Raw genomic sequence first — 12127 nt, 5'->3', positions numbered from 1 at the left:
CACATATATGCATAAATGTGTGTGTATGTGTGTGCATGCATAGGTATGGTTGCATATATATGAGGGTTGCTACGTTTGTCTTTAGATGTTTTATGTGTATGTGTGTGTATAAATATAAGAGTTGCTATTTTTGGATATATATATATATACATATATACATATATACACACACAGACATGTTGCTATATTATGTCTATGTGGGTTACTGTGTGTGTATATATATATAGTTAAACTGATACACACATATGCATAAATGTGTGTGTTATGTGTGTGCATGCATAGGTATGGTTGCATATATATACATATATACACACACAGACATGTTGCTATATTATGTCTATGTGGGTTACTGTGTGTGTGTATATATATAGTTAAACTGATACACACATATATGCATAAATGTGTGTGTTATGTGTGTGCATGCATGCATAGGTATGGTTGTGTATATATGAGGGTTGCTACGTTTGTCTTTAGATGTTTTATGTGTATGTGTGTGTATAAATATAAGAGAGTTGCTGTTTTTGGATATATATATACACATACACATACACACATACACACACAGACATGTTGCTATATTATGTGTATGTGGGTTACTGTATGTGTATATAGAGAGAGTTAAACTGATACACACATATAGGCATAAATGTGTGTGTGTGTGCATGCATGCATAGGTATGGTTGTGTATATATGAGGGTTGCTATTTCTCTTTAGATGTTTTGTGTGTATGTGTGTGTTTATATAAATGTAAGAGAGTTGCTGTTTGTGTGTATATATATATATGCAGACATGTATATGTGTGTATATACACATATATGAGGGTTGCTATATTATGTGTATGTGGACTAATTGTGTGTGTGTGTGTGTGTAGAGAGAGTTAAACTGATACATACACAGAGATATATGCATAAATGTGTGTGCAGGTACAGATAAACAGAGATATATATACACACACATCTAATGTGTGTGTGTGTGTGTATAAAAATAAAAGAGATGGGGGGAAATAGCTGGTGCTATATTGGCTTAAAAGTTAGCTTATTTTTCATGCTGTGTGACTTTTCTTGATGTTTAATGGTACAGCAAAAATATGTGCTGAAAGGAGAACAAAGAAGCGGGACATACTCTGGACACCAGAACTAAGCTTTTGTTTGGAGTCTTAGATTCCCTCTCGAATTCCGAAGCTGATCTCAGATATAACCATTTCCCAGACTTACGTAACTAATTCTTCGGAGATTACGGAGTCTTCTGGAAGATAGCTCGACACAATCTTCTTAACCTGAAGTGCACCAGGAGCTCATTTGTGATCCCTCCCCTCCTCATCTTGCTTAACTGGTCCTGCTTTCTTTCAGCACCGCCATTATAAGAGAGAGGAGCGCGTTTTTAGGCCTTAGAAAGGCAGCCGCTGGCTGCCATTAGTTCTGCTGCTTTCAGAATGAGAAAAGACTGCCAAATTTGGAATTGTGATCTCCAGGGAGACTTCGCTCCTGACGGTTATCATTTCCCAAGTGTTTTAACATTTGGTTTCTGTACCTTATAAACACCACTTGGTGTATATTAATATTTAGCGTAGTATGGCAAAAGGACTCCTTGATACGGTTATCTCAAAAGTATTTTGGTCCCTGATCAGTATTTCAGTGTGGCAGTATTTAGTGTCGGGCGGCTTTTGCAGAGTTGCCAGGGACACAGTGAATTATTCATAGTTGTTTGTGTTGGTATCAGGTAGGTAGATAGCCTGAGCTCACGAGAAGCTGTATTGTCTTTATACGTGCTTGGGGGAGAGGCTCTCCTTCAGCTGATGGATCCTGCATTGGTAGGTTTATTTTTGCTGTTTAAACTCTGGTGCACCTAAATGGCAGAATCCCTCTGATATCTCAAACCCTCAACATCAAAGGGGTTGAGAAGGAGCCATCCCATATACAGTAATATCTTCTATATATTCTAATGTTTTTTGTTATTATTATTATTTTTTTGGTCTTAGTCGCTCCCTTGATTTTAACAAACCCTGTTTTTTGTTGTAAAACTGGATCCTTGGTAGATTTTTTTTCCCCTTCTGGTCATAAAGACATGTCCTTTTTGTTATTGTTGTTGTTGTTAACTGTACAGATAGAAACAACCAACTGGAAATTGACAAGAAATGTGTAACTTTGGTTCAGTTGACAAGAGGACATCACCATCAGGTTTTGATTTAAGCTACAGTAGTTTTGTCTAGTGGTTAGAAAGAAGGAGATCATGAGTGCAAGTCCTGTCTTAGCTGTGAAAGCCAGCTGGGTGACTTTGGGCCAGTCGTTCTCTCTTAGCCCAACCCGCCTCACAGGGTCGTTGTGAGGAGGAACGTGCGTTGGATGTGTTTGCTGCCTTGAATTATTTGTAAAAAATATATAAAGGCAATTATGGAATATTTCCTTGCCCTAAATTAATAGATGTATTCTTTTTATGCCCTCCGTGCTAAATGTGTATTGCGTTAATTTAATACGAGATCCTTCTTAATGGGTTCCCCCCCCCCCAGTTGACTGAAATACTTGATTAAGACCAAATAGGTTAACAGAGGAACAGTAAAGAATTGGATCCGTTTAGAACCCCAGCCGGCGTCATCATTGGCTAAACTGCTTGCAGTCCCTAAAATTCTATTGGGAGGAGGACCACAGACAGAACTGTTTTGATTATTCTGTACATAGAGTCGTGGCCTTGAATTGGTTCCCCTAAATACCTTTGATCTACGCATGTGTAAATTGTTTTGTCCTGTTTCCAAAAATGTCTTCTCTTTATTTTTAATGTAGCAGCACGATTGGATAATGAGCCCCTTGAGGGAGTAGAACTGATTGAATGGAAGATTCCTGCCGTCCATTGCTGGGGGGCATCTGAGTGGGGGGCTTTTGGTTTCTGCACACCGGGCATCCTAGCTGGAAGAAGATGTTTGCCAAGCTGAAAAAGAAGATTGCTGATGAGGCTGCTACTGCCCCACGGCCTGGGGGGCTAGCCAGGATGCCCAGGTCGATCAGCAAAGAATCCGTCACGTCAGCGGGAGCAGATTCAGGGGACGATTTTGTAAGTCTCACAGATGGAGTTCAAACAAATCTTTTCAGAGGCCAGAGGTCACTTTAAAAAAAACTGAGTCTTGTTTGGCTAAAGCCCAGAGAATTATTATTATTTTTTTTAAAAAAAAAGACACTTGAAAAATAGCTCATATTACTTACCGTGATGAAGGCTTCCTAACATTGGCAAAGGACTTGACTGATCTGTTGAGGATGTGTATAAAAATATAAAATGAGTTGGTCTGTTCCTTTTTATTTACTCCTAGAGGTAGATTAATCCATGAAGAGTTGATTTCCTTGTTCTTTCGAATCTATTATAATGAGGAGGTGGTGAGTTCTAGTCCCACCTTAGGCCTGAAAGCCGGCTGGTGACTTTGGGCCAGGAGACGATGTTCTAGTCCCACCTTAGGCCTGAAAGCCGGCTGGTGACTTTGGGCCAATCACCAGGAGACGATGTTCTAGTCCCACCTTAAGGCATGAAAGCCAGCTGGTGATTTTGGGCAAGTCGCTAGGAAACTGGGAGTTCTAGTCACGCCTTAGCTATGAAAGCCAGCTGGGTGACTTTGGGCCAATCACCAGGAGACGGTGAGTTCTAGTCCCACTTTAGGCATTCACTCTCAACCCACCCCACAGGGCTGTTGCTTTGTGGGCAAAATAGGAGGAGGAAAGATTAGTAGACACGATCACCCAATACCAGATGCAAGAAGGGGGAAAAAAATCATTTAAAATCTTTTTTGTTACTGATAAAAAGAATAAAGGTGGGATAAAACGAGAAAATAAAGGAAACGGGGGGGGGGGGGATAGGACCCAAACCTGTTCGTCACACCCTCCTGGGTTGGCCCATTCCAGAAATGAATCTTAATGTCTCTCTGTGTCTTCTGCCTACCAAGCCATCTGATGGAAGCAGCTCCAGAGAAGACCTCTCGTCGCAGCTGTTCCGAAGAAATGATCAAATACGGAAGCTAGAAGTCAAGCTATCCGGTACGTTTCTCGCCGTACAGAGGGGATACTGTACTTGCCATACAGATGTTTTCCTCCATCCCTTTTTCAAATGAAGGACAGTCAGGGATTGTACATCTCTCTGATTTTAAAGCTCCAGTACTCTTAATGTACGGACGTGCGCACGCGTAGCTCCCAGCAAATGTTTTATTACGCATTCCGCTCCTTACAGGTGGATGTTCTTCCTGCCTACAGCCCACTTTGTCTGTTTGTGGGTTAGATATATAGGCCAGAGTTTCCTTCCAAAGCTCACAGCTCCCCTGTTCTCTCTGTAGCAACCTCACGAGGCTAGTCAAAGGGTGTGAATTGCACAAAGTCCTTCCGTGAGTTTCTGGGGCCTCAGTTCTACTCCAGCAGCCTCACCACTATTCTACCTGAGCCCTGTTTCAAAAGTCACACTTTTGACACTATAGTTGCTGCTTTCCTGTTTTGTGATGAAGCAGATGGTCTCTGGGAGATTTCCCCCCCCCCACCACCACCACCTCCTAGAGAATCTGAAAGGGCGTCTTTGCCATTTGTTCCACTGGACTAGAAGCTTTTTGGAGGGGAAAGGGGCTTTCAAAAGCACCTGTCCCTTTCCTTGCATCCTGGGTAAAAACATTCCTTTTATTGGCCAATTTATTTTACTTCCGTTCTGTTCTCGTCTGCCTTCATATTTCGAGGGCAGTAAGGATGGGGAGACCTTGTTATTAGCCTGGAGGAGGTTATGATTCTAAGACTATAGAATCATTGTTCCTTTCCATTCATATTTTAAAAGACCGAATTCCCTTCTCTCTCTCTCTCTTTTTTTTTTTTGCCTTTGTCTGTCTGTAACTGGTGCCACCCTGTCTTTCCACTAAGATTACGCCGAACAGGTCCGAAACCTGCAGAAGATCAAGGAGAAGCTTGAAAATGCCTTAGAGACACACCAGGATTGTATGTACCCTTCATTTATTTCCCATTTGATAAAGCATTAGAAACCTCAGGAGAAGAATTTTAAAATAATACAGCACGGGGCAGCACCGTTCTTGGATATAGAGGCTGTTTATTTGCTGGGCTGCCGTTTATTTAAGTTTCATAAACTACAGGCAGCCATTGACATATCACGGTTTCGTTTAGTGACGGTTCGAATTCACAACAGCCTTGAAAAAAGTGCCTTTTGACCATCTCTCGCATTTATAACTGTTACGATGGGTGGCCAATACATTTCATAAATAAATAAATCTTATGGGGGGGAGGAAACCTCATCAGTGTTAGAATGCAGATACCTCCTCGTTTAGCACTGATGGTGATGAAAAAGTAACCTCGCCTTCGTGACCGTCGCAGGCCTGTAAAGCCAAGGAAAGCCGATGTCAGATCATCAGCGCAGTCCCGCCTAGCGACCGCTTCATTTAACGGCCGAGTCGCCGGTCCCAATTTACATCGCTAAAGGAGGACTCTCTTTCCACACCTTGCCTTTCCCAGCAAAATTTCAGAGAGAGCAAACAGGTGGATAAAAACGAATTTGCTGCCACTTAGCAAATACATTGTTGGATATAGAGAGCTTAATTCCGGCAAGGCATCAAGTCTTTCCCAAACAGGCAGATCTCAACTTTCCTCCAGCGTTCACTCCATTCACACCTTTTTGTTGTCTTCCACACAGCTTTTGTGAAGAAGCTCCAGGAGCAGAACGAAACGCACCAGGCCAGCGTAGCCAAGATGGCGGAAGGGATGAGCCTGGCGCTGGAGAGGAAAGACCAGGTAGCTTTTCTCTGAAATCCGTGGCGTGGCGACAACTCTGCCTCGAAGGTGGTATAAAACCCTTCAGGAGAGGCAGGAGATTTTCCTGGATTCTCCTGACCTGCCGGGAAAAACGTCAGAAAGCTCTCTAACCACGGCGGCTGCCTTGGGCTTTGTCATTTATCCAGCCCAAAGTTAGGGAACTTTGCCCTCTCATTCGCTTCTGTTGTTCTGTCCCCGTCGGACACACACACCCAAACAGCCAGCCGAGGGTTAAAGAACTTATCCACAATCCAATCCACAGATAAGAAAAACTTGGCAGCAGCTCCGTAGCTGCCTGCCAAGACTTTTACTCAGAGAACAAAAAACAATACACACAGTTAGAAAATTAAGTCCACAGCAAACTACTTCGCCAGAGATTCAGCTTTGTCCGTCACAGAGGTCCAAATGGCCACCACCACCCTTATATAACCTGTGGGGTGTGGTCCAGTGACTCAGCTTAATCTCTGGCACGCCTCCTTTTCTGCTGTGCACGCTTGTCGCTCCTACGCTGACGTGGATCCAGCCACAACTTCTCTTCCTCATTATCCGACACACCTGGCTCCTGGCCCATCTCAGAAACACCTGGCTCCTGGTCAATCTCTTCTCCGTCGGGAGACACCTGAGGCATTGCCAGAGAGGAGGGTCCTGGAGAGGGAGGCCTGGCCATCTCCTCTCCTTCATGTTTGGAGCCTTCTTCCTCCGATAAGAGGGGTTCACAAGACGGAGCCACAACATCTGTGTGCTTCAGGGATAATAATCCCACGGGTATTTGGAAGCTGTTTCGTGCCACGATGGAGCCCAGAATGTCTGTTGTTAAATTTCTGTTGTTTGTGGCACTGTGTGGTGCAGGGAGAAAAACGTTCCCCCTTTTCCCCACCGCTTCAGAATGTCTTGTGGGGGGTGTGTCTTCTCTTAAAGAGCCTCCCAGGAAGATGGGGGGTTAAGAAGTGTGAAATATACATAAATAACGACTGGGTCTTTAAGGAAGGAGAGCTGTGATGTCACAAAAGCATCTCTCTCTCTCTGCTGCTGCTGCTTCATGATGTCAGAGCAGCTGTTGGAGGTGCTTCCCTGTCGGTCTTGCTGGTCTCTGCCCAGTTCCTTGCTTTGCTTTTGTGGAGCCCTTCCAGGCAGCCCTCCTTCAGTGCCTCTTTCGTGCTGGAGCGCAGGGGTAGCCATGCTGATGTTGAGCTGTCCCTTTCTCTTTCCCCAGGAGTGGCGGGAAAAGCTGTCTCATCTGGAAAAGGTGAGGAGCTGGCTTGAAACCAAGGATGGGCAAACACGGGGTTGTCGGTTTCGGGGATCTCCAGAATTAAGGCCTTGGGGGACTCATCCACACTGGGGATGTGGGGGGGGGGCTCAGATGGTGGACTTTGGGGTCTCTTAAGAGGTGCTGTAGAAAGAAAAATGTTTTAGGGTGGATGGGGGTCAAAGGGCACTGCTTCCAAGTGACCCCCAAGCAAGGGTTATATCAGCCTTGCGGGTCCTTCGGAAATGCCGTCTCTTGTAAGTCTGGATTTCCAGATCTTAAATATCTTACCGATCTTTCCAAACCTGGTTAGGTTTTGCCCTGAAGTTGAGACCTACCTTCCTTCCTTCCTTCCTTCCTTCCTTCCTTCCTTCCTTCCTTCCTTCCTTCCTTCCTTATTTTTATTTTTATTTATTTTTTATTTCCCCCCCCCCCAAACTTCTTGTGCCTTGGCGGCCAAACAGGAGCGGAAACTTCTTTCAGCCCAGTTGCAAGAAATGAGAGAGCAGAGTTTGAATTTATTCCAGAAGAGGGATGAAATTGACGAGCTGGAAGGCTTCCAACAGCAGGAGCTTGCAAAAATCAAGCACATGGTGAGGGTCCCTGGGGGGGGGGGGTTGGGGGCATCTCAGGCTGAGTTTCCTAATTTTCTTCGGGGATGTGGGTTGATGGAGAGCCCTGGCTTCTGGTCCCAAATGCACCAGGCTCACTCTTAATATATTTTCCCCCCCACTATTTTGAATTGTGTCTTCTTCTTTTTTTCCCCCCTATGGGCGGGCAGACCCCTTCATTCCACCGTGCCCCCACAAAGCCTCCATTTGAGAGTGTGGAGCCTTTTCAAAAGACTTGGAAAAATGTCCCACTCAACCTGATTTCAGGGGTCCTTGGTGCTCTCTGAGCTTGTGGTTTTCTTGCAGACATTTTACCACCCAAACTAGGTGACGTCAAATCTGTGTCAACCTGTGATATCTTTATTCATCATTTTCCCCACCGGAATTTATCCGAGTGGCAGGTTTGCTGGGCTGAGAGAACCCCCTGTGTTAAGCATCTCAAATCTGAACGGGTTCCTTGTAACCATCATTTACATGCATGATATTATAATAATCAGCATTCAGTTAGGAAGGACAGTATGTAATATTTTTTTTTTCATAAGACACTTTTTAGCGTCTGTTGTCTTTTTTTTCTTTTGTTTCTTTTAAATATTTTGGTGTTTGCGTTTTAACGTTCTTGGAGTAAACTGTTATTAAAAAAAAAATAAGGAGTCCTTGTAAACATCTAGCTTCTGAAAAAGGAGGAGTCCTTGGCCCGGATGGAGGGAGATATGAGATCTTCCACCCAGGAGTTGCTAGAAACACGAGATGAGCTGCAGGCCTCTCGGGATTTGTCCTCACGCCTGACCACGGAGGTCGAGGGGCTGCAACAACAGCAGAGGGACCTTACGATGGAAAGGTAGGAGAAGCATCCTCCTGCAGAGAGTGGCAACGGCCCTTAGACTTATAGACCCCTTCACAGGGCTTTATAGTCCCTCTCTAAGCTGTTTACAGAGTCTGTCATGGTTCCGAGAAGAAGTAACTTTTCAAAGAACTTTGAGGCTTAATTACCTTAAAGAATCCTTTAACAGATTACATGATTCGGCAGGAACAAAGGAAAGCCAAAAACTGAAACCCCTCCCCTGAGCACATAGTATCAAAGCACAATTCCCTCCCTCCTTTCACAGTCATCAATCATAGGCTCCAATTAATTTGAAGTGTGAGTCGCTCCCCCCTCTATTCTCTGCTATGGCGCTCTGCTGTTACTTTGACCTTGTCTGTGCTATGCTAAGATAATGTTATTATTCACAGGCATTCCTCCCCACTCATATGGCTAGCAATGTCTGCTTTAACCCTTGAAGTGATATGTAGGCTAAATAAGATATGTTTGCTTCTTCACATATGGCAAGCAAGAACATCCAAAGTTAGCAGGCTTGACAGAGTCAGCATCTTGCCCCTGACAATCTGGGTCCTCGTTTTACCGGCTTCGGAAAGATGGAAGGCCGAGTCAACCTTGAGCCAGTCAGGATCGAACTGCTGGCAGTGGGCAGAGTCAGCCTGCAATGCCGCATTCTAACCCCTGCGCCACCACGGCTCAGAGAAGATGTTAGGAGCTGCCTGAGAGGATAGGGAGGGGGTCTTGGGTCATACCCACCGACTCAGGTGTGGCTTTTACTATTTGGGTAGCAGTGACGAAAGCGGCTCTGTGGCTCCTTCAGCATCAGCCTTTTGGGCATGGAGACAGGATGACGCTTCCTAGGTGGCCAGGCCAGGTGGAAGACCATCGGCCACCCAACCTGATTTGGGCATCCTATTTTTGGAGTCCTGCTTCAACGAGAAGCGAGCCAGCAAGTCTTCCAACTGAAAGAATCTATGATGGTCTCAGCCGTGGTTGTCCAATCTACATGGTTGCCCGGCTGCCCAGCTTTACCCTGTCATAAGATGGGCAGCCAATAAATTTAATAAATAAATATAAAATATTTGGCTCGTCTGGGCTGCCTTGAGTGAAGAGGAATTGTCTTGGCCGTATATAAAATATACAATCCAGTTAATGTATAGAAATAACAAACGGACCTTTATGTTTTTACACTCTTGTGGGGCTACATTACTAGCCGCCCGGGGCCGTGTGGGCCACGGGCTGGACACATGTGGTCTTGACTATGAAATATCCTACCTCTCTAGATGTTTACAGGTGAAGAAAAAAAAACCTCTGTAATTGCCACGTCAATGGACATTGACCAGTGGCCACCTTGAGTATCTCCTCCAATGGGCCAAGGTGAGAGTGGACCGGCTTGATTCTCACAAAGAAGGGCCAATATGCGTGTCCCAGGATAATGTTACAAGATGGTAAAAATAAATAGATAAAGCAATTGTGTTATTTATAGACATGAACTAGATTATATATTTTAGACGTGGCCCAAGACAATTCCTCTTTGCTTTCATTCTGGAGGGAGAGAAGTCCTCTAAGAATGGAGTCCAGCACAAGTCCAAATCTCCGGTCCCCGGTGACCGACCCCAGATTGGATCCTGTTTGATTCTCTCCCTCTCTCTCTCTCTGATGCTGAATGTGTGCTCTCTGGAAAGGTTTTCCTTCTGGCTAGGAACAGGGAAAAATATCCAGGCTTTGAGCTTTGACCGAGAAGAGCCGAACTCAAGCTTCTGAATTATGCTCTGAGAGTCAAAGTTTCTCTCCCCGTCTCCGACGCAGGGATGAGCTCCAGAATGCCAGGGCAAGCGCAGAAAACAAGATTACCAGCTTGGAAGAACGGAGCCAAGACTTGCAGTCCTATGTCCAGCGCGTGTCAGTAGATCTGCAGAAGGTCAGTTGCCACGTTCTGGCTCCTCCTCCTTTACTCTTTCCGTTGAGTCGGGCACCCCGATGTCCGTAGCTGCCAAGCCTCTGAAAGGGGACACCAAAGATGTCATGTGTCTGAGTAACGAAACACTTAAAAGGACTTTCAGGCATGTTTTCTCCTAAAAGCTTTTATTAATGTTAAAATACATCAGCACGGCATGGAGGAATGCTTAGAACTGCTTCTCTTCCGGTACGCCTAGCATTCCAGACATTGTCCACTCCCTTATTGTAGGGTCATGGTTCACATCTTCCAATCAACTTGAAAGATGTGATTTACTTCCGGTTTCTTTCTCCCGGGCTATCCCTATGCTCCTCCCTCTTTCCTAGTTGCTGGTTTAACTATATATATACCAGAAAGTTCTGCACATTGTCAAAGCAAGAATATACAGTATTTGCAGCGTTGACAAAAGAAAGGGCACACACAGTGCCCTGAAAGGGGACACCAAAGGGGACACCAAAGAGGGCACACACAGTGCTGCCTGAGGGGGTCCTTCTTAGAAAAATCCACTTTCCTGCTGGATACGACGCAAAGGAGCCCTTCAGTTGACCAACGTTCAGCTCTTGGCCACTCCTCAGTAGAAAGCTGTAGTTCCTTGGGTGGGATTGTGAAATGTAATGGGCAGGGCTTCTGTTTCATGGGTCTCCCCTCTCTTTCTCATGCCCTCTCCTCTCTGTTGTTAGGATCACAGTGCCAGCTTCGAGCAGGTTGGCTGGTTTCAGCAGTAGCTTGAAACTGAGTCGAGGGACAAGGGCTGTGGGTTACTCATCGCCCATAAACTAGTGGATGCTGGCTCCCTTGTATACGGAGTTCAGCCTGTCTCAAAGCATCAAAGCTCCAGGAATAGTTGACCTATGGGGAGAGGCAGAAATCTTTCCCTCAAGAAGTCCCTCAGCCCAGATGTTCCAGCTTAGATCTCAGGACCCTGTTCCTTGAATCTTCTAGGCTCAGCTGGCTGCCTCCAGTGCGGAAAAGAGCCTGGATCTGCTGCAAGGAGAACACAAATCTCTGAAGCTGGACTTTCAAGAGCAAAGGCAAAAGGTAGAGATCTCCCCCTCCCCTCGTAAGGCAGGTTGACCGACAACATTGATGCCAAGCCGTCTCACCCGTGTGTCCAAACAGATGGCTGTCCAAGTGGAGGAGAAGACCCAGCTGGTGGGTCAGCTGCAAGAGAAAGTGGCCACCTTGGAGAAGCGGCTGGAAGGAAGCCTCTCCGGGGACGAACACTTTCAGCAGCTGTTCAGAGAGGTGAGCAAGAGACGGACTGGGGCAGCGGGAAGAGGTCGACTGAGGGAGTTTGATGAGTCTTGATTGCTCAGACTTCATAGAGTTTAATTCCTGCCAGTCTGTGAAAGGCAGGGGCCTTTAAGGCAGAGACACAAGTGGGCCTCAAAGAGAAGTGAACTCAAGTCAGCCTTGAGGCAGAGATCACAAGTGGACGCAGTTGAAGAGGGGTGTTGGGTTGTGATTGGTTCACCATCAGTTCCTGCAGGATAAGCAACCTCCCTCTCCTTCCTTCCTTCCTTCCTTCCTTCCTTCCTTCCTTCCTTCCTTCCTTCCTTCCTTCCTCCCTCTCCCCCTCCCTCCCTCCCTCCCCTTCCTTCCTTCCCTCCCTCCCTCCCTCCTTCCTTCCTTCCTTCCCTCCCTCCCTCTCTCTCTCCCTCCCCTCCCTCCTTCCCTTCCCTCCCTCCCTCTCCTTCTTTCTTTCTTTCCTTCCTTTCTCCC

The 12127-nt window shown here is 45.8% G+C and overlaps 1 protein-coding gene across 1 annotated transcript in view; it reads left to right on the top strand.

Annotated features, from left to right (window-relative positions):
* The first annotated feature begins 2902 nt into the window (after positions 1-2902).
* Positions 2903-12127, top strand: part of GOLGA1 (golgin A1) — a 16575-nt gene continuing 7350 nt past the window's right edge. Inside the window, exons 1-10 of the mRNA XM_015826127.1 lie at positions 2903-3045; positions 3923-4013; positions 4872-4946; positions 5653-5750; positions 6985-7017; positions 7485-7613; positions 8300-8469; positions 10258-10369; positions 11348-11443; positions 11525-11650. Coding sequence (XP_015681613.1) covers positions 2911-3045; positions 3923-4013; positions 4872-4946; positions 5653-5750; positions 6985-7017; positions 7485-7613; positions 8300-8469; positions 10258-10369; positions 11348-11443; positions 11525-11650 — 1065 coding nt within the window. The 5' untranslated portion in view covers positions 2903-2910. The remainder of the gene's footprint in view (positions 3046-3922; positions 4014-4871; positions 4947-5652; positions 5751-6984; positions 7018-7484; positions 7614-8299; positions 8470-10257; positions 10370-11347; positions 11444-11524; positions 11651-12127) is intronic.

The sequence above is a fragment of the Protobothrops mucrosquamatus genome, unplaced genomic scaffold (assembly GCF_001527695.2).
Source record: "Protobothrops mucrosquamatus isolate PMUCROS unplaced genomic scaffold, P.Mucros_1.0 scaffold2971, whole genome shotgun sequence".
NCBI lineage: Eukaryota > Metazoa > Chordata > Lepidosauria > Squamata > Viperidae > Protobothrops > Protobothrops mucrosquamatus.
This window is presented reverse-complemented; position numbering and strand designations above follow the sequence as displayed.